We start from the raw sequence: 22,959 nt of genomic DNA on the forward strand, positions 1-22,959 counted from the left end.
TTAATGTTGCGATATTTGCTTAAGCTTTTACATATATGTATATATATATGGGTATTATACGAAAATAGGAATGATGTGTAACGGTGCGCGCAGAAATCACTTGCAAATACGTGTAGATTTGACGCTTTTGCTTACGTTTACGTCATAACGTAACGTATTGCAGTTATTTTGATGTGCCTTCTGCTTGCCACCGCCATTAAATGGTTCATTCTTACACTTGCCTTGCAGTTTTGCTGAGAGATTCAAGTGTACTAACTGCTATGATGCAAAAATTATAAGTTTTAAATATTTCATTTACAGTTGTGTTTTTTAGACTAATTGTACTACAAAAATATTATGTATGTATAAGTGTAAGCGTCAGTTTTTCATTTTTCACTTGCAACAAAAAAGTGAGATTTCTTTTCAATACTCTTTGGAGTTTCCAAAACAAAAAAAAAATGAGGAAAGCAATTAAAATAAAATTAAGGGGTGTGGCCAAAGACCAGTATTGGCGCATTAAATTTGATTTTGTCAAATTGTAAAATGTTAGTAAAAGAAAACATAAAAAATGTTAGGGAGACGATTTTTGAAATACGCCTTTGAGACCAAATAGTTGTGGATTGTGTTTTTTTGTTTTTTTTTGTGTTTTTGTTTACCGAAAACTTTTCAAAAGTTACTCGTTAAATATCTTACATGCTAATATGTACACACGCAGACACACATACACACGCTAATATAGTAGTTTGTTTTGAATTTTTAGTTTTTGTTATTTTGCTTTTTCATTTCTTTAATTTTTGTTTGTTTTTTTTGTTTTTAGTATTAGTTTTTGCCTATGATTTTTGTTTGTTTGTTGTGTTTTGTTGCTCTTGCATTTCTTATGTCTTTCGTTTATCCAGCTAAAAATATGCAGTTTTCATATATATACAGTGCTAAATTTTAAATGTTTTTGTGTTTTTTTCTTTTTCTGCTCTTGAATTATTGTTGCATGGGGGTCTTGTGAAGAGGTGCTACGCTGGCGGCGACAATACATGAGCCCAACATCCAATGATCCAATGTGTCTACGCAATTTTCGCTATACTTGTTCTAATTAATTTTAATATGATTTCCTTCGATTTAGTGCACTCCTCTCCAACGCACTCCCTCCTCTCGCTCTCTCTGTGCCACTCTTAGCTGCATTTCACTGGAATAGCAGCGTCGCAAAGTTGCGTTGCTTCTTAGCCAAGCCTACGTTGCCACCACTGCCACCAACTCCTTCGCCGTTACTGTATTGTTGTTGCTGTTGTTGTGATTTTTGCTTATACTTATCCGTGCGTAGTTGGCGCCTACGGCGCTAGAGCAGTTTCTCCATGTAAGCGTGTAGTTCTTCATTCAGCCGCGCACCGCCATTGTTGCTCGCTTTGCTGGCGGCTGTCGCTAGACCAGCTACCGCCGCTGAGTACAGCGCGTTGCTATTCGACACATTCGCTTCTTTAGCGGCACTTTGCTGCTCGGCACGATACCACTTGTCGAAGGATTCTTTCGGTATCACTTCGCTGTCGTAAATCAAATCGAATACACTACATATCAGCTGATTGGCAGTTGGTGCGTCGTAATTTTGTTGCAGCGCGTCAACGATGGCGTCAAGGCAGGCCAGCTCATGCGTTTCGAGACCGTCTAGGCAACGTCTTAGCAACGGTATGCACTTGTGTCGGAACAGTTCTGTGTCCAATTGCCGTAAGCGGCTCGTGCTACTACTTAGTTCCGAAGTCGACGTTGGCATCACAGTTGCATAATCACAGCAGAGGAATTTCGTAAGGCTGCGTATAAAGTGTGTGTTTATGTGCACATTCGTATTTATATAGTCGATGGCTAGATCGCAGCCATTCACCGCATTCAATAAATACTCAATGCGCATCACTTGCTCCACTATGGCAGCGGGATGTGTCGACGTGGACGTAGCCGGCTGCTGCGGTGGCTTGTATGTACGATCGTGTATATACTGAAAGCCATGCGTGTTGATGAATTCGCGCCATTGCGCATTATCGCTCATAAATTGTTGGCCATGATCCAATTTGAACACCTTATTCCAGAGTTCGCGCGTGTAAGTGGCGCCAAATTCTGTGGTGAAGTAGGTGATGAGCGCATGTAGGAAACGTTTCGTGAAGTGTTCGTCGGCCGACCATTGTGGCAGCCAAATGTCAGTGAAATGCAAAAGTTGTTCGTGCAATAGTGGACCGATAAATTCGAATACGTACGTCCAGAGGTTGGGCACGTCGACCTGCAGATCGGGCAGTTCGTCGGCCAACTCTTTGTAGACCACATTGAACAGTTGCGGTTCGCACACTTTGGTGCGCATCAAATGCACGAAGATGGCGGCGCAGGCTTTGCGTTGCGCACGCTTCACGGTTGTCAAGTGCAGATAGTCGGTGAATATATAGTTGAGCAATGATTTCTGTTGGCGGCGATTGAGTTGGCACCACTCGTTGACCGCCTCTTGTTGCCAACTATTGCTGGCGTTGCTGCTGCGACTGCTGCTCGCATCCAATAGCTCCTCGATCAGCCGGTTGAGCAGTTTTTGGCATTCGTTTTTACTCAGGTCCTGCAAATCCAGATTTTCCAAAGCGTATTGTATGTCTTTCGGTTCCTGCGGTGATGATGCCTCACTTGCGCTTTGCTCGTACATCTTTTCCGGTCTATCGAGCGCCTGAAATGGATTGTTGGCCATTGGTGACATTGTCGTTGCATTTGCGCCGCTTAACGTGGCGGTTTGACGCTTGAAACCGCTGCCGTTCGACGCATTCGTCGTGCTTAGGCTCAGCAATGTTGCGGGTGTATTACTGCTACCGCTGGACGCGGTTTGACGTCCAGACGAACGCCATTGGTAGTTGATTGAGTTGCCAAGTTTCGGTGTGCTTTGTGTTACCTCATCGCTGGTGAATTTCAATTTGTTCGGATCGATATTTAGTTTCTGTTGCTCATGCTGTTGCATAAATTGCTGTGACTTTTGTGATTTTTGAAAGTAGTGTCGGTTGCCCTGATTGCCGCTGCCACCGCCCATGTTACCCCCGATGCTGCTGCTGCCGCCGTAGTTCCCTAGCCGATTGCTTTTATCGTACATGTTGCCGCCGCCACCGCCGCCACCGATGCCGCTCTGCATTTTGTCATCCTGTTTGGCACCAATCGCTGTACGCTTCTGTGTGTTTTGCTGCTGCTGTTGTTGTTGTTGTTGTGACATCTGTTGTTGCTGTGTTTGCGACAGCTGATGATCCCAGGTGCGTGCGCGCAAGTCCATGACATCCTGCATCATGAAGCGCACGCGACTGCTAATCTTGAAATGGCTGCTCACAGCGCCGGACTTATTGCTGCGCGATTTATTTATGATGTCCTGTATTCGGCGAAAGATTTTATCCATTCGCGCATTGTTGGCATTATCGGCTGATTCCAGCAGATGTCCAACGGTGGTGAGTAACTTACACATGTACTCTAGCTTCTCTTCGGAGCCGTGTTCCAGTAGCGATTCGATGCACATGAACACACGATCATTGGTTAGTGACTGCTGTTTAAACATTTCACCAATAAAACGTACGGTGCCCCAAGCACGACGTCGAAATTGGTACTCTTGATCCTCCAATTCGGCCTGTAGTTCCAGCCGCTCTTTCGAATCTTCGCAAATCTCTAGCTTATCGACTAGCGGTTGCAATTTCAGCTTTTTTGCATCGGCATTGTTCACATTTGTTTCGAATTCGTGTTGAATTCGGTTGATCAGTAGGCTCGAGAAGAGCGATTTGCTCTCGGTTTTGCTTTGGAAAAGCACTTTGCAGAATTTGGCGTATGTGGGCGCGAAATTTGGTTCACTAACGGTTTTTTCGAATATTAACAGCATCACCTGTGAAACAAGAAAGTACAATGTTGAGTAAGCATTTTATGGTGGATAAGTTTGAGCTTACATTTTATACTGCGAAAAATAAAAGTGCGAAATTTTCGAAATCAAATTTTAAAATGAAAGTCTTTGAAATCAATTTAATATTCTCGAAAATCAAATTTTAAAAATTTCGAATTTGAAATATTACCGAAATTTTTTGGTGGAGAACAAAAGTGCGACAGTTTCGAAAATAAATTTTGAAAATGAAAATCTGTGATATTAAATTAAGGTACTGTTTTCGAAATTAATACTTAATTTATTTTGAATTTAAAATGCAAAACGTGAATTATCCAAAGTTATTCAAGGAAAAACGTGTCGCAAATTCGAAACTACATTTTAAATTTTTCGAAATTGAAGTTTTGATAGAAAATCTTTGAATTTTAAATAATTTAGGATTTTCGAAATTCATTTTTTAAATTTTCGAAATCGAAATTTAAATTTTTTCGAAGTTAAAACATTTTCGAAATTTATCGGTGGAAAGCGGAAGTGCGATAATTACGAAATTAAATTTAAAAATTGCCGTGATTGTTCCGAGAAAAACGAAATTGGATTTTAAATTTTTCGAAATTCAAGGTTTAAAGTGAAAGTCTGCGAAATTTAACAAAATATGCTTACTTGTTGCATTTTTTCCTGTGTATTCATGGTGATGCAGGTCATCGATTTGAGCAGTACGTCGAAGTTGTCTGGCGTCAGCTTGTTCAACACGCCACGTACCTTCTTCAGCACGGCATCAATGTCATCATTGGCTCCCGACGGTGATACGTTATTCGATTTGCTGCGCAATGTTTCCGGCTGCCAGGCATTCTCACACTCGGACAGCTTTATCTCCTCCTTCAGCGACAACTGCACGCGTATAAAGTCAACTTTACGCTGCTGTTGAGCGCTCATAACACCGCCCAAGCCACCCACAACCATAGCACCGCTGACGCCTGCGGCCGCCACGCTAAGCACACCGCTCATAGCACCCCCGCCCGATTGGTGATCGTGATGTTTCTTCGCCTGGCCGCTGCGTCCTCGCTTACCGCTGACCAACTCCAGCGATTCATTGAAGTTCATGTGTTGATATTGCTGCTGCTGCAGATGCTGGTGCAGCGCCAGTGAGGACATATTGTGTGCGTGATGTGTCAAATGATGATGTTGCTGACGCGAAACAAATAATTGAGAAATGCAATCGCCGCGCTGACACGACACCATTGGCGGCTTACGCGCCTCGCTCGACTTTGAGAGCGCCTTCAGTTCATCTATTGTGTATCTAAGCGGCTTTGGCGGAGAAACAACGCTAACTGGCGCGCTCGCTGGTGTGTTGATATTCGTTTTGTTTGCGTTTAGCGCTTTCAGGGCGACACGTGTATTCTGTACGCTGTTCTGCTTCAAGAGCGTTGTCGTGCTGGCATTTAGCATACAGTCGACGGTATCCTTCGAAGAAACTGTTTTAGCTTGTGGCATATCTTTTTGTGTTGAACTAGCTTCGGCAGGTTGTGATTGCTGCGTTTGTTGTTGCTGTTGCTGTGCCACATTTGTTGTTGGCGATGCCGGACTCTGTGGGTCTTTCTCCTCGGCGAAATCACCGAACCGAATGTCTTGTACATTGTTCGCTGCTCCAGCAGCATCTTGTTCCAACTGCATTTGCAGGCGTGTGCTCATTTCCTCCTCATCTTCGCATGCTGACGACGAGCTATTCAGGAATTGCAATTGTTGTCCGGGTGCTTCTAGCAGCGCTGCAACTTGCTGTTTCGTTGGTTGTTGTTGTGTTGTGGGCGCAGGCGAAGCACGTTCGGCCACTTGATGTAGGTCCGTTAGGGAGTCACCTTGTGTAAAACGACAAACGAATGACAATATTAGAGTTTATTTAAGATAGACAGCTTTTGATTAAAATATGCTTCCATGTGGTCTGAGGGCACAATAGACCTTAGGTCGCAGCGAAATCCTCATTTTTTTTATCTTATGAGGTCAAGTTAGTACAGTTCGGAAATAAATTTTTTTGGTCAGTGAATACAGACGGACAAATGATGTTCATATCGTTAAATATCATAGTTGATATTTTGAGGTTACGTCAAGAAAAATGTCATAATTGAATTATAAAATATAAACATCTAAATTGACGAAATGAAGACAACGATAGCAAGTAACGTGTTTGGCTTGCAGTTAATATTTTCTTATCAAGAATACTCCTAAAAAACATTTTCGGTTGTATTATGCTATTTAATTATTTTGTTGTTTTTTTACACCTACTTTTTGTGTTTGTTGGCGTTGGTGTGTCACGTGTTAGACTCCCGCTTTTCGTCACACTGCCGCTACATTGTTGTAGTGCGTGTTGATGTGAATGTTGTTGTTGTTGTAAATTTGATGTTGTCGTTTCTCTTAAATTACCGTTATCGCTAGAACTATTTGCATTAATTATATCAGTCGGGATTTGGGTTGTTGTTGTTGACGTTGCCGTTGTTGTTGTCATATTTTTAGTTGCTAAATTATTATTAAAATTATTATTGGCATTGTTTAATATACTTTTGTTGTTGCTGCTGCTGCTGCTACTGCCACCGAAGCCGACGCCGCCGGTGCCGGTACCGCCACCATCGCTATTATTACTAATACTATTGTTATTGTTATTGTTGCTGCTGCTGCTGTTGCTACTGCTGCTTAGTGTTGCTGCATTCGCGCGTTGGCTATTAACCTCACACTGTTTATTGAGCTTCTTTTCGCGCTTCGACGCCTTGCGACCCTTCTTTTGGAACACCTTAACTGTAGCGTTGCTCTGAGTTATTGATGGACTATTACTACCGCCAGCACCGCCGCCTACACCGGCTTGTACATTCGCCACTGTGCATGTGTTGGTGCCAGTTTTTCTTTGTGGTTGTTGCTGTTGCTGTGTATGCTGTTGTTTTTGATACTGTTGTCGTTGTGTTTGTTGTGGCTGTGTGTATGAATGGTGTGTGGGTGTCGATGTAGCCGATGAGGATGCACCTGAAGTGTTGGGCGAATGCTTTTGAGTCGTTGATTTACCGGCAGCTGATGTTGGGCCGGCCATGGTTGGCGTAGAAGTGATGCCAGTAGTGGTTGCAGTATTTGATTTACTAGTCTTAAGTTGTAACTTTGCCATGCTGGCAGGTATAAACTCCGTATCTGTGTTCGAGCGCAAGTTGTCGTTGTCTGCAGCTAAAACGGAAATTTAATTTATTAGCAAATGAACGAATTCAGGTAGTCACATAAACATATACCGTGATATATGAATGTAGGTACATACTATATGTATATATGTATATGTGTGTGTGTGTGTGAAAAATGCAGCATACTTACTTTGAAGCTCTGCGTATTCTGAGCGCTGACCCGACTGTACTGGATAAACTGTCACCGTCATTGTAGACGTCTGCTCGGACTGAAAACTAAAATGAGACTTGTTGTTGTCCTCCTCGCCGCCACTAAGTGTGGTCGCAGAGGTCACAGCGGAAATATCCGATTCTTCTTGTCGATCTAGTGCGTACCTGCTCTCAATATCATTGTCTGTAAAATGTTGCTGTTGTATGTCTTGCGCCTCATCGTAGACATCTATTAATTCCGAATTTTCTAGCTCGTTTTCTGCAATGTCCAACATCAGCGATGTAGACTCTAAAAATTTAAAAATAATTTATGCTGTAGCTTGCTTAGTATCCAACCTGCTAATACTTACCATCATCGTAATTGCTGTCTTCACCGTCGTCGCCGGTCACGCTGTGTATAATAGTTGTAGTGTGCATTCCCGTTTGTTCTGCACACGAATCAAGCTGGCGTTCGTCCTCATTCAAATACAAGGCTGTCTCATTTGAATCGGCGTTGGAATCGTTGCCACGAGCGGCCTTCAAGTCGCCATAAACATAATTGTCAGTATCCTCATCACCGGAAATTTGGGAAGTGGCCGGAGAGGTGTCGGCCGCAGACGCATCGTATGCGCTCACACGTCTGCCTGTGCTATGATCACGATCACGCACCGCGTCTGTTTGCATTTGCTGATCGATCTTCTCCTTTGACGTAGAGCTTTGCACCGCAACACTCACCGCTGCTGTAGTGGCGCCGCCATCGTTGTGCGGATCCTTCGTCATAACAATGGCTGTCACTGTTGGCGTCTTTACGATGGAAACAGTAATCGACTTGTCACTGCCGCTGGCTGCGGTCTCCTGTGTACCGGCCGCTATGTCAATGGGCGGCGGCTTGGCTTCTACCGCAGTACTTTTTTTCTGTGGCTTCGGGTCCAATATATTCTCATGTGTGATAGGGTGTATTATGGGTATAGCGTGTTTACGTGGTTTGACTGTTTCTGTGCCACCAGTCCCAATGCCACTACCGCCGACCGCGCTGCCAACTGTACTGCCAGCAACGAGGCCGCCGCCGCCAGCAGTCAGAGATGTCGTCGACGATGAGTTAGAAACAGCCGCGCCGGCTAAATGTCCATAGGTTTGTAATGCTTGCTGTGTCATGGCTGACGGTGTCGCCAGCAAAGGTTGGGGTTGCGTCAGCCCAGCTGCGCCCATCGGAAGTGGCGGTTGACAAAATGGTGAAGTAATGTACGCGGTTGGACCGCCAGCTGCACCACGTGCACCAGATTGCAACAGCGGAGTGACCGGCATCCCACCGCCAGCATTGCCTGCCTGTTGATGTGCGCCGGCGGCAAGCAGTGACGTACGCGGCGCAGCCGTTAGTGGACCCGGCGGCAAGGCGAATATCGCATTTGCTGGCAACAAGTATGCGGTTTGTGGCTGTCGTTGATGTGGTGGCGCTGTTAGTACGCCACGCAACTGATGTTGTTGTGGATGGTGGTGTGGGTGTAGATGTGGTGGCGGCGTTGGTGCAGCGCCAGCGCCCGTATGATAGTAGTGTGTATGCAGCGCTGTCTGTGGATGATGAAGCGCTTGATGATGTTGCTGCTGTTGTTGTTGGTACAGCGTGGTAGCAGCTTGTGTATTGGCGCCTGGTCCGCCATGATTATTTGCAGCTGCAGCTGCTGCTACCGCGGCATTATTGTTGTACTGTGCAGCCGCTGCAGCAGCGGCGATTACTGCCGCCGTCTGTTGCTGATACTGTTGCAAGTAATTGGAGGTCATGAATGCCGTACTCGTCGCCGGCGGTTGCATGAGCGCCGTCCCAGTCGCGTAATGTTGCATATTGGCGCCATTGTTGGCGGCAGCAGCTGCCGCTGCGATAGCCGCCGCATGTTGGCGGGCGATATTTGTGGCGCTGGCACTATTGCCAGCGTTGACACTTCCGCCGCCGACGGATATACTACCTGCACCACCGCCCCCCACCATACTGTGTGATTGAGTTGCGGACCCAGACGACGCACCGCCAGCTGTATTGGACTGTGTGGGTGGTGACGGGGCCATTTGTGATGCCGTGACTGTTGCATTATTGGGCGCTTGCGGATGTTGGGCGGGGGGTGGTGGCGGCTGTGGTTGACTTAACTGATACGGATAGTAGGCTAACTGCGGATGATGATGTGGTTGCTGTTGCTGCTGCTGCTGTTGCTGTTGTTGCTGCTGCTGCGACTGTTGTTGATGTTGCTGATGCTGTTGATGGGAATGCTGATGTGACTGATGGTGAGGGTGGTGGGAATGCGTTTGCTGGGGCGCTTGATGACCGTGATGTACGGACGGCGGTTGTTGTTGTTGCTGCTGTTGTGGTTGCGGCTGCTGCGGTTGTGGCGCGTGTGGATGGTGCGACTGGTGGTGCGATTGATGATGCGACTGGTGGTGATGTTGTTGCTGCTGCTGCTGATGCTGTTGATTTGGGCGTATTCCCTTCCCACCCCCTCCCGTTTGAAGGAACATAGGAGGATCTTTGAAAGACCTATTTTTACAACAACAAACACAATCCCAAATATCGACGAGAGTTGGCGTAAGTTGAGGTGAAACATATGATGAGCACAATGAGGAATTGATAATGATTTTTGTCATGGATTTGAATTTGTTTTTGTTTTTTTTATGATTTCAGGATTAGAATTGTGGAAATTTGGCGGCAATTTTTTTAGTTTTTTTTTATAATTTTTTTGTTTAAATTTTTGTTTTGGGTTTTTGTTTATTTCGCGTTTGCATAATGAGTTGCGTGTTCATATTACATTGTTTTTTTTATTGATTGTAGGAATTTTTGTTTGAATTGCAAGCAGTAATAAAAGAGAACAAATACAAACAATCGTATGTTAGTGACAATATCTTATGATTTACGAGAAGCATGATGTTAAAAGACGGTAAAGTGTATTTTTGCTGTCGCTAGTATGGCTACTTATTATGATTTCGAATCGTTTTGAAACGGACTAACTACAAAAGCAACTAATGACGACTAGCTTTACATACATGCAAACATTTGTTCAAGCAAGAATCGATTTCACAAATAGTTTTAAAAATATAGATCATAATCGATGGACTTTTGATTGTACTCTAATCTTTTCGCATTGTAATATAAGTATAAGAAAAAACTAAATAAAAAAATAATTAATATTGAATAAAAATATAAAAATTTCATTTTGTGTTATTATTGTTATTTTTGGAATAATTTTACATTTTTCAATTTCTAAAGTGTACTAAATAATACTAAAGTAATTGGACTATTCGTTGTTTTCTATTTGTTGAATAAAGAACAGTTCCAATAGATGCACTTTGCTTGGAAAAATTCGCAATTTGTATTTAAAAAAGTTAATTACAAAGTAAATACATGCGCCAAACAAAGTTTAATTACAAATATTATATTATTGTATAAGGAAAGAACACACAGCAAAGTCAAATGCATTTAAAATAGATACACAAGGATTGCAAGGGATACGTACATGCGCTGACACAAACATATACATAATACAAAACGATATTTTAAGGAAGGTGATTATAAGAGAAATAATACAAAAACAAAAAAAAAATGTGAAGTTATCTTGTCAAATAAAAAAGTATTCCACACACAACAACTCGATTTTGATATGGCAGCAATTTGCTAAAGTGGTTGATCTAAAACATTTGTTGGGATATTGTAGCGTCTTGGTAATAATCCACAATAAATTTCTTAAAGATACCTTGTCATATAAAAAAGTTTTCCATTCAAGAATTTGATTCTTATCGCTCAGTTTGTATGGCAGTTATATCTTATAGTGGACCGGTATCGGTTTCGACAAGTGACCCGCTTTCTGGGAGGACTGGGAGAACAAAAACTGAGACTGAATTCGTTACGCTGATCACATACATATGTATGTATATATTTATGTTATACAAGCTTCGTGCCTTGTTAAAGGTTTAAATATTAAGATAATATATACATTTGGCATTTGTTGTTTATTGGGCCCATTAAAGTTTTTTCTCAGGAAAATTATTATTGCGGACCAGGCGGCCAAAAAATAGACAATACTTGATTTGCCCAGGTCCTTGCAGGTGACTGAAGAAACTGTCGAATCAACCAACTCATTAAAACATTCAGAGGCTCTTGAACATAGTATACATAACACCATGCCCTGCCAGAAGTATCTTGTAAACAATATTTAAAAGAAGTCTCCTAAATCACTGACGCCATTCGATTTTATAACCAATAGTTCCTTAAATATTCACTTAAAAATTTACTCAAACTCTTAAATATTCTGTTCCCCTGGTACTTGCATGCATATACATACATACATATGTATGTATATACAAAATGTATACAGTAAATTCAATTGTTGAAACTATTTGTGTGAAAATCTTAAATAATGATGTCATACACACTTATAATAGCATTTGAGTAGTGTAACGTCGTTAGATAATTCAGTAATTGATACCGGGCACATGAACTCTTCCAAATGCTTATCACCGCATGAAATAAAATAGCAAAACAAAGCAAAAACTTAAAACTTTTATGAATTTGCTTCTTCATTGTTAATATGTACGAACATAGATATGTTTTATGCAATATATTGTTTGTAATAGATTATATGCTGTCACTTCGGTGTTTGTTGACATACAACAGGTGTTTTTGCTGACCAATCAATTGGTTCAATAAAGTCGGTATAAGCAAAACATTTGAGCGTGCGTTTCCCATTAGCGTTGATAAACTTTTACAAGCATTAAAACTGATTTTAGCGCATTTATAATGTCAATCGAAAGACTAATATAACTAAAGTACGTTTGAAATCATTAACATCACCTTGAAGCCAATGCGTGTGGGTGGCCGTTGTGCCATTTTCGGCACATAACAAAAATATTGTATTATTAATATAAACATATGTACAAACATACATCAATATAGCGTTTAAAGAACACTTGCGCTTGCTTCGCAAAGGCAGAGTTGAGTGGCCACTTACAAACATACGCACATACATGCATATGTATAAATCGTCTCATCACCATTCATTATTACAATTAGTCATTCAACATTTTACTGTGTTTCTTTGTTCGCTTAAGTACAAAAGGCAAATAAAACGATGAAGGAGTGTATAGTATTCTTTCACATTTATTTTGTGTAAATATAGTGAGCAAACTACGGGGTGTTTCCAATTTTTGGCCTACTTAATTTTATGCGCCAAATTTTTATGCTTTCTTGTCAATTTATTTTGCGTGCAGCAAACAAAACAAACTGCATTCCAGGCATAACTGATAGCAGGGAAATAATGTGGCACAAGGTAACGTGTTTTGGGAACGTGGCACCCGGAAGACAGGTTACTAATAGCTATATTACGAGGCATATGCTAGACGTAGACACGCTTACCATACTTACATATGAATGTACACACAGATTGTAAGTAAGGATTAATAATGCTAGAAATGCGATTGAGCTTGGTGTTTGACACTGAGCACGGGCCATTTTATTTTTTACTCAGTTATAACCGCTTTTAAAACACAAAAACCTATATCTTCTGAATTCATATCATATTTACAACCATGGAAATATTTTTATATTAAAAATCTCACAATAATAAGTTGTTCATAATAAAAACCCATTCCCACTGCTTTGTGAAGTGACAAGTGTTCATAATTTTTTTATTTTGACAAATTCAAAAGTCAAAACAAAATGACTTCGATAAAAGGGAATAGGCAAGAGGATAGTAGTGGCAAATGTTTAAAATCAATAACAAGAATAATAGCGAATATACAGGTAGGCAAACAACTAAACGACCTACCAGATGTAAGAATTCCTTCATTGACAGGATGGTCAGATTATGTTTGTACGAACACACATGCACACGCATGCAATTTCGATTGATCAATTCAGGAATGTGTTATTTATAAATACAAAAAAGGCAACAACAAACCTACATACGTGAGGTAGTTGGCAAAATACTAAACAAAACTCTAGCAACAAACAAATTTAAATGATATATTTTATTTACTAAATGTAAGTATCAGCGAATATGCTTGTACGCCATTTATGTGACATTAAAGGATCTACATAAATTCAAATTTATTCACGAACTAATATTTCCAAATCTTTGGCAACTGGGAGAAAGGAGTTAAGAGTTTTTAGGAATATTTACTTTTATAATACATACACACTAAATAACAAAAACTATAACATTAGTACATGTATGCTAGTTAATCATGTTTGCCGACTTACCGCTTCCTTTGTTGTTGCTGCGTCTTTTATGATTAATATTTGGTACAATTCGTAGTTAAATCTTAAGACAGGTAGTTGCTTGGGTAGCCTTCAAGAATACCTGCGTTAATAGGCTATGTTTGGCAGTCAACTGCCAAATATACCTTTTCACTTCACGGCTACAAAGGTGCCTTTTCACTTTTAGGTATGTAAAGTCCTTTAATTTTTCGCGAATACGTGTTTAGAAGCAAATGATTTTTATTCTAATATTTGTATTTTTAATTCGCTTATGTTTATTTGAATGTTTTTTTTTTTTTAATTGATCGTTTGTCACAAGTGTATTGCAAATTTATTTTGCAAGTTTTTCACTATTCTAAACTTTCTTTCTTCCTTTATTTTTTACAAATATTTCTATGTAAAAAATTTTGGTTTGGTTTTATTATGTTTATTACTTTTTTTTGCCTTTTTATGTTACAATAAAATGTTTTATTGATGAACAAGTTTGGACGACAAATTTTTTTGTCGCCTTTGCGACAATTTCGCAAAAGTAACGGTCACGATTTTTCTGTTCCTATTTGTGTTTTTCTATTCTGTTTTGATTTCTTTTGAACTGCAAAAAACAAATATTTAATTCATTTCAAATAGCTATACAGCAAAAACAATTTGCACACAAATTCCAGGTAAATTCCTTCCGTTAACACAATGAGTACACTACGAACGAATGTGAATGACACAAAAAAAGCAACAAAGCGAAAGTTGTTCAAAACGTAAATTCGCAAAAAAAAAGTGCAAGTATCAACGACACGGACCGGCGAAGACTGTGCTGCTGCTCAGACATCAACGGCGATGAAGGCGGCACAAATGCACGCACAAGCCGCGAAATGTAAACTCAAAACACACAAAACGCTATATTGCACAAAATAAAGAATCGACAAAAACACCCACGAAAAACAATTCGAACGAGGAGAATGTAATCGAGAACAATAAAAAAACAACCCAAAAGCTAAACTGAACTAAACGAAACAAAGCGGAAGAAGGAAGAAACGGCAAAAAAATGCAAAATTTTTAAGTTGTCTTGTGATTTTTGATGTAAACTATTTTTCCCCAAAAAAAGGAAAATGAAAAGTTTTCAAATTTGATATTTAAAACGAAACAAACATGTTAGCAAAAATTTCTGAAGCGAAACTCAGCTACGGTTAGTCGCTTCGGTTACAGCCAATACTCGTAAAACTTATTAATGCCCGCGCCCCATTTCCTCCTTCTTCTTCTTAAACTAAATGCTCCACAAGCACTCCTTTCACGTAGCCACACAGAAAATTTTCATTTCGAACAATATTTTGCCAAATTTGCACACACTATGAAAACACAGCGACTCCCGATTAAGTTTTCTTACTTTTGTATAGATTTTACAAATAAATTTGTAAAATTTAAGGTATTTTATGCTTTTTTCACATAACACGAAAAATCACATCAACGCGCACGCAACGAAGCGACGTGGAATGGAAGAAAAACCAAAGTGTAATGCAAAAATAACAGTGAATCCCATCGACTAGTGTTGCCAGAATAAAAGCACAGGAGAGGGTAAAAAAAAATTGGAAGCTATCGATATTGACCCATACGAGTTATGTTGATGTATTTGCGTTCATTAAATGTGTATTAGTTTTAATTAAAAGCTTTGCATATTTGTTCATTTATTCTGCTTTACTCTGAAATATTTAAGGAAAATCAATTTTTATTTATTTATTATAGAAGCTTTTAAAATTATGATAACACACTCCTCTTATCAGTGGGGTTTGCTTATGGCAATAGCAACACTGCTGTGGAGTGTAGCCGTAGTTCCACAACAGTTGTCGTTATCTAAATGTGGAAGAAAAAGCATATGAAAATAAATTTGCGGTTGGTGTCTTGGCTAAATGGTCTACAGATGGTGCTGTCACATCGAAGTGACACTAAACGGTTCATGGAGAATTGGAATGTATAGTGTGGTATGTAAGAAGAATTAAAAACTATTTCACCATCGAAGTTATCGTACGATAATGATTTTACGTTCTTGGGATAACTAAATTCACACAACTATGGTGTATAAAACAATAAATGTCAAATATTGCGCCAAAATATCACAATTTTTGACAATTTTGACTGATTAGTGCAATAATTCTTTTCCGGTGCCGATTTATTATTAGATATGAAAGTGCAAGCGTTTCTCGTTGAGAATTCAGAGGCGTGGTGATTCCGGCTGTGGTCAAAGTGGTACCGGTTTTAAACATAATAAGTTTGAAGCAAAAGACAGAAATCTTCATATTGTAAGTACTTTGTATTATTTTATTGGTAAGCAAGAAATGTTTAAGGATTAAACTTGAAATTTAGGCAAGTGAATTGGGAAATTCGTGAAATATGGGTATTCAGAACCTCAAGCAAAATATATGGGTCTTACCTGTTTTATTGAGGAAAGTAATATCAAAGATTGTCAGCTGTTGACAGCACGGAAAAAAGAGGTGCTACTTTTTTTAATAAATTACTTTTTGCTGCTTTAAAAATATGGTGTAAAATCGACGAAGTTACGAGTATTTTTATACCTTACTTTTAACGGTTTCGATCAGATTCCAAAGCGTTTTCCCTACATCTCACGTGTCCTAAGTCAGTGCCTTTCATATTTTCAAAACTGCTGCACCGCTTGTTCTGAAATTTCGAATACTTTTTCTGTTGATAATTTACGAATATGCGTTTGAGAATTATTTTAATTTTTTTTTTATTTTGCTATAAAAAATTGGTAAATTTTTTCGCCAAAAAATCAACTCTTCCTTTAAAATTCCAAAAAATTGCAGAACTAAAGATAACTATTATCTAAACAATGTACCTTAATACTGTATTTCGAATGTTCCAGCACTAGGGTATGAGAGACATTTCAATCTTACTTTTATTCCAGAACGAAACGTCGGCTACGTGAACAAAACGAAATACAAACGACGATAAATTGCCAGAATTAACTTCTTATTCTTTATTGGCGTAAATACCGCTTACTGGAGATTCCAAGAGATTCCAAGGTCCTTCTCCATCTGGTATTTCCAACGGAGTAGAGGTCTTCCTTTTTCTTTGCTTCCTCCGGCGGACACTGTGTCTAATACTCTCATAGGTGGAGTGTTTTCATCCATTCGGACGACATGACCTGGCCAGCGTAATTCGCTGCACTATATCAATGTCGTCGTATATCTCGTACAGCTCATCATTCCATCGAATGCGATATTCGCCGTGGCCAATGCGCAAAGGACCATAAATCTTTCGCAGAATTTTTCTCTCGAAAACTCGTAACGCCGACTTATCGGATGTTGTCATCGTCCATGCCTCTGCACCATTTAGCAGGACAGGAATAATGAGTGACTTATAGAGTTTTGTTTTTGTTCGTCGAGAGAGGACTTTACTTTTCAATTGCCTACCTGTTGGAAAGAGTTATTCTGCGTTTAATTTTAAGGCTGACGTTGTTGTTGGTGTTAATGCTGGTTACAAGATAGACAAAATTATTTACGACTTCAAAGTTATGACTGTCAACTGGGAGCCCGGTCGCGAGTGCGACGACTGTTTGTTTGATGACAGGAGATGTTTCATCTTACTCTCGTTCACTGCCAGACCCATTTGCTTTGCTTTCTTATTCATTCTGAAGAAAGCAGAACTAACGGCGCGATTGTTAAGGCCATTGACATCAATATCATCAGCATACGCCAGCTGTACAGCTGTATAAAATATTGTACCTTCTCGGTTTAGTTCTGCTGCTCGAATTATCCTCTCCGGCAGTAGAGTGAAAAAGTCGCACGAAAGGGAGTCGCCTTGTCTGAAACCACGTTTGGTATGGAAGGGCTCGGAGAGGTCCTTCCCGATCCTGAGCTTTTGGTGTTGCTCAACGTCAGTTTACACAGCCGTATTAATTTTGCGGGGATACACAATTCAGACATCGCGGCAATAAGGCAGCTCCTTTTCGTGCTATCAAAAGCAGCTTTGAAAGCGACGAAACGGTGATGTGTGTCGATTCTCTTCTCACAGGTCTTTTCCAAGATTTGGCGCATGGTGAATATCTGGTCGGTTGTTGATTTTCCAGGTCTAAAGCCACACTGATCAGTTTGTTGACGGTGGACTTTAATCTTTCACACAAAACGCTCGGTAGAACCTTATACTCGATGTTGAGAAGGTTTATCCCACGGTAGTTGGCACAGATTGTGAGGCCACTCTTTTTGTTCATTGGGTAGAGAAAACTTAAATTTCAATCGTCGGGCATGTTTGATAAGGAGCCTGCATCAGCTTCTTTGTAGAATATGGTCACAAAGAAGCGGATGCAAACCATTGGCCCCGCCGCTTTGCTGTTCTTCAGACGCGTAATTGCTATTCGAACTTCTTCATGGTCAGTCAATGGAACGTCTGCTCCATCCGCATAGGGATCGCCTCAATAGCTGCCAGCAGGATAATGGAAGTTATCAGTGCGCTGGGCCTATGTGATTCGTTGAGACAGAGGTAACGGTACAATAGACCTTATGACACATGCTCATTTTATTTCTATCTATCTATCCAGGGGACATCTTAGACAACATTATAGGATAAGAATCCTGACATTTCGGGGACAACATTAAAATCGTCATTTGAAAGTATTATAAATCTTCAAGTAAGGAAATTTTTAAATCTAAAACCGCGCCCATTAAAGCACAGTGAATGATTTTCAACTTAAACATACATTACGTTTTTATTCCTGGTATAATTAACGGTTAGATTGAATTGGAATGGTGCATGTTTCCAAAATTTTATTATCAAATGATATTTAATCTTAAATTTTATTTCATTAAAACTTTCACCAAAATTAAATAACGAATTAAACAACAAATTGCTTTTCAGCAACAATTAATAAATATGCATATATATGTATACATACATAATGTATATACTATCAAAAATGTCAATTTTTACGATAAAGTTGTGTGCTGCCAGATTGCAACCATGGTGTTGCCAAATCACGAAATCACGACGGGGTGAGTTAATTTAGCCATGTCGGTCTGTCTGCATATACGAGAACTACTAGTCCCTTAGTTTATGAGATATCGTTCTGAAATTTACCACACGTTCTCTTCTCTCCAAGAAGCTGCTCATATGTCCGAACCACCGATATCGATCCACCATAGCATATATAGCATGCCGTACAAACCGAACGATCAAAATCAAATTCTTGTATGAAAACTTGTTTAGCTAAAGAGTGATCCATTGCGAGGTTCCTTACATCATTCGAAAGAATATTCTTTGGCATTTATTTTTTGAAGATTATCCTTTTCAAATGTTGGACGCGGCTACGTCTCAGATGGTTCATCCGTTGAGTCCAATTTTCGATGACTCGTTCGAGCATTTTGACTGGCAACTGGCGAATAACTCGCGCGTTGTTTTGCTCCAAAGCTTCAATCGAAGCGGAATAGTTCGCATGGACTTTCGACTTTAAATATCCTTTCAGGAAAAAGTCTAACGGTGTGATATTACACGATCTTGGTGAACAATCTACTTGCCCAATACATGAAATTATCTGCTCACCGAAGGATTCTCTCAACAAATCCATTGATTGTTGCGATGTGTGTGAAGTGGCGTCGTCTTGTTGAAATCAAATGTCACCGAGATCACGAGCTTCAATTTCAGGCATCAAATAGTCGGTTGTCATGGCGGTTACTTTTTCAGCGGCATAATTTTTGAAAAAATATGGACCGATGATTCCACTGAGCCACAAACCACACCAAACCGTTGTTTTTTTCTGGCTGAAATGGAATCTCTTCAAGTTGCTCTTCCTCCCAAATGTGGCAATTTTGCTCGTTTACATACCCATTGAGCTAGAAATGGGCCTCATCGCTGAACAAAATTTGTCACAAAAACGTCAAATCTTTTGGGAATTTTCAAGAGCCCACAGAGCGAAGCAATGTCGCTTGGGAAGGTCGATTAGCTTCAGTTCTTGCACAAATTGTATTTTGACTTTCCATACATCAGTCCGTGTTGCTGCGAACGGCACCGAATCGACGGTCTTCGTGTACACTCTCAGCTACGGCTGCTATATTTTCTTAACTGCGTGCTGGACCTGGTCTACTCGGTCGAATATTATCCAAATGAATGTTGGGTCTGAAGATAGGTGATGGTGTTGCGAATAGGACGCTCGGTAGGCCAATTATGTTGACTATAAGTTGAGCGAAGCGCCCGAAACACATTCTTTACAGAACGTGAATTTTCCTAATGAAGTTGAACGATTTTTAAACGTTTGTCAGACGTAAGTCTTTCCATGCTGAAATGCCAAACAATACCAAACAAAACTAACACGACAACTTGACACGACTCATGCGTGATCTGTCAAAAAAAAACTGTTCGAAAAAGTACCTCTACTTCAATCATCCGTTATAATATCTGAAACAAACTGAACGCTCCAATTCAATTACTTGTAAGGAAATTTTTTTTTTAATCTATTTTCCCGAATTTCGGAATAGATATCCAAAATTTTATCTGGCCAAGGGCTGATATTTTGACGATTTAACCTGTTGTTTTTATACCCTGAACAGGGTATATTAATTTTGTCACGAAGTTCGTAACACTCAGAAGGAACCGTCGGAGACACTATAAAGTATATATAGAAATGATCAGGATCTTGAGCTGAGTCGATTTAGCCATGTTCGTCTGTCTGTCTGTTTGTGTCCCTGTATATATACGAACTAGGCCCTCAGTTTTTAAGATAGCGTTTTGAAATTTTGAAAACATCATTTTCTCTACAAGAAGCTGCTCATTTGTCGGAACTGCCGATATCGGATCACTATAACATATAGCTGCCATACAAACTGAACGATCGGAATCAAGTTCTTGTATGGAAAACTTTCACATTGGACAATGTATCTTCACAAAAGTTGGCACAGATCAATTTTTAGGGCAACGATGTAATCTCCGAAGAAAGTGTTCAGATCGGCTTACTATAGCATATAGCTGCCATACAAACTGAATTATCGAAATCAAATGCTTGCATGGGAAACTTTCTTATTTGTCGATATATCTTCACGTAATTTGGTATGAGTTATTGTTCATAGAAATAATGTAATATCGGAAGAAATTGTTCAGATCGGCTCACTATAGCATATAGCATCCATAAAAACCGAATAATCGGATTCAAATGCTTCCATGCAAGCTCATTATCTATCTCATTTGACGATATATTCTTTATTAAATAACCTTAATGTTTCTAGCAAACAACCTGGCTAAAAAGAACTAGTAAAATGTTTTCCTTTGGATGAAAACCGCTGGCCGGTTACGTATTTAGATTTACTTAAACACATAGTTACTAAAAGAAATGCACATGTGAAGGGTATATTAGCTTCGGTGCAGCCGAAGCTAACGTTATTTTATACTCTCGCAACAAAGTTGCTAAGGAGATTATTATAGTTTTGTTCACATAACGGTTGTTTGTAAGTCCTAAAACTAAAAAAGCTAGATATAGGGTTATATATACCAAAGTGATCAGGGTGACGAGTAGAGTTGAAATCCGGATGTCTGTCTGTCCGTCCGTCCGTCTGTCCGTCCGTGCAAGCTGTAACTTGAGTAAAAATTGAGATATCATGATACTTGGCTGCATAAGAAGGTTAAGTTCGAAGATGGGCAAAATCGGCCCACTGCCACGCCCACAAAATGGCGAAAACCGAAAACCTATAAAGTGTCATAACTAAGCCATAAATAAATATATTTAAGTGAAATTTGGCACAAAGGATCGCATTAAGGAGGGGCATATTTGGACGTAATTTTTTTGGAAAAGTGGCCCCTCCCCCTACTAAGTTTTTTGTACATATCTCGGAAACTACTATGGCTATGTCAACCAAACTCTACAGAGTCGTTTCCTTCAGGCATTTCCATATACAGTTCACAAATGAAAGAAATCGGATAATAACCACGCCCACCTCCCATACAAAGGTTATGTTGAAAATCACTAAAAGTGCGTTAACGGACTAACAAAAAACGTCAGAAACACAAAATCTTACGGAAGAAATGGCCGAAGGAAGCTGTACCCAGGCTTTTTTTAAAAATTGAAAATGGGCGTGGCGTCACCCACTTATGGACCAAAAACCATATCTCAGGAACTACTAGACCGATTTCAATGAAATTCGGTATATAATATTTTCTTAACACCCTGATGACTTGTACGAAATATGGGTGAAATCGGCTCACAACCACGCCTTCTTCCAATATAACGCTATTTTGAATTCCATCTGATGCCTTCTCTGTATAATATGTACATTAGGAACCAATGACGATAGCGGAATAAAACTTTACACAAATACGGTATTTGAAAAATATGTAAATGACGGATAATGAAATCTCGATTATCACTTTATCATGCGAGAGTATAAAATGTTCGGTGACACCCGAACTTAGCTCTTCCTTACTTGTTTCTTGTTTTTTTAGTTGTTTTAACGGCAGAATTCTTCCAAGTTGACAGTTCTTGACCGGAAGAAAAGTCCGGTGCTACAATACCTGAACATATTGTTCAGAATGAACTGCTATAGCATATAGCTGTCATAAAAACCGATCGTTCAAAATCAATATAAAGATCCTTTTATACCCTTTTATGCCATAAAAAATGCGCCTGTGAAGGGTATTGTAGCTGCGTGTGCCCGAAGGCAACATTTTTTCTTGTTTTTAATATATCGTATCTGATGACATTTTTTCATTTAAATACTAAAACGATATCAACGCTCACCAAGTTCATTTTAATATTCTTTATTGTCATATTAAAGATTATGGCGACTTTCAGTTCAACCAAGACGATATTTCTTTAAACAAACTCTATTGTATTTAGAGGTAAACACGTTAATATCTGAAATGAATTTCAATTTCAAGGATTTCCGAAAGTTTCTTCTAGCATTTGTTGCTTTGAGACAGCTTTTCAAGAGCATTTTGTTTGTTTATACACTTAATAAGTCGCACTTTACACAAATTGTTCCAAAAAATACGCAAAACAAATTTTTTGTTGTTATTTTGGGTTGTTAATTTTTTTTTTTAATTTCGGTTTTAACTTTCTCAACCATCAGCAGTTCACACCAAACAAAAAATATTTAATCCTTCATAATTGCATTTTACCACAATTCTCCGCTATACTTTGGTCCATTGTTGGAAATTTGCCTAAAATGAAAAATTTTCATAACATTGTTATGAAGAAAAAAGTAGTATAAACATTGTGCCCCTGTGTGTATGCTAAGCTATGCAAAGTAACCACCAGCGAGTCCTCTGTGTACGCCACACTGCGCCGCCCAGCAGCTGTGCGCACGTCCTGTCACCGCGACGAGCAGTTTGCGAATGTGTTTAGCCGGCGAGCATTTTCCGCCATGGAGTCTAGCGCTGGTGGAAAGTCCGCCCACTTCAGTGGCGCTTATGTACTGCGCTCAATACATAAGTACACACACACAGACACCTAAAAACTCATTTCTGCATACACCTGCGCAGAGCAACACTTCCATGTCCATATATGTATGAGTGGCTGTGTGTGCGTACTCACTCTTTTCCATCGCATTTACCACAGCCCCGGTGCTGGCGTC

The 22,959-nt window shown here is 39.8% G+C and overlaps 2 protein-coding genes and 1 long non-coding RNA gene across 4 annotated transcripts in view; all 3 read right to left on the bottom strand.

Moving 5' to 3' along the window:
• Positions 1 to 14,876, bottom strand: part of LOC120766975 (shootin-1) — a 53,206-nt gene extending 38,330 nt beyond the window's left edge. For both annotated transcript variants that reach the window (XM_040092766.1, XM_040092767.1), the window contains exons 1-2: positions 14,781 to 14,876; positions 13,409 to 13,997 (exon numbers count right to left, since the gene is read on the bottom strand). The gene's annotated coding sequence lies outside the window, so the exon portion shown is untranslated. The remainder of the gene's footprint in view (positions 1 to 13,408; positions 13,998 to 14,780) is intronic.
• On the bottom strand, positions 945 to 9,675 carry LOC120766974. Its single transcript, XM_040092765.1, has 5 exons — positions 7,545 to 9,675; positions 7,175 to 7,483; positions 6,113 to 7,033; positions 4,496 to 5,688; positions 945 to 3,844 (listed from the first exon to the last, which is right to left on the bottom strand). Exons 1-5 carry the CDS (start codon positions 9,673 to 9,675, stop codon positions 1,310 to 1,312), a joined length of 7,089 nt encoding a protein of 2,362 aa, XP_039948699.1. The 3' UTR covers positions 945 to 1,309.
• A 7,244-nt stretch (positions 14,877 to 22,120) lies between the features above and the next one.
• LOC120782644 lies at positions 22,121 to 22,730 on the bottom strand. The gene is made up of 2 exons (XR_005706271.1): positions 22,641 to 22,730; positions 22,121 to 22,546 (listed from the first exon to the last, which is right to left on the bottom strand). It is a non-coding gene; the product is annotated as an uncharacterized LOC120782644 (long non-coding RNA).
• Positions 22,731 to 22,959: the final 229 nt, after the last annotated feature.

This window comes from Bactrocera tryoni, chromosome 1 (genome assembly GCF_016617805.1).
Source record: "Bactrocera tryoni isolate S06 chromosome 1, CSIRO_BtryS06_freeze2, whole genome shotgun sequence".
NCBI lineage: Eukaryota > Metazoa > Arthropoda > Insecta > Diptera > Tephritidae > Bactrocera > Bactrocera tryoni.

Excerpts from the sequence above, each read along its gene's own strand:
- LOC120766974 (XM_040092765.1), bottom strand. The coding sequence starts at position 9,675 with ATGTTCCTTCAAACGGGAGGGGGTGGGAAGGGAATACGCCCAAATCAA. Across the intron at positions 5,689-6,112 it reads AACGCCAACAAACACAAAAA|GTGACTCCCTAACGGACCTA; the intron begins GTAGGTGTAAAA and ends GTTTTACACAAG. Across the intron at positions 3,845-4,495 it reads CACAGGAAAAAATGCAACAA|GTGATGCTGTTAATATTCGA; the intron begins GTAAGCATATTT and ends CTTGTTTCACAG.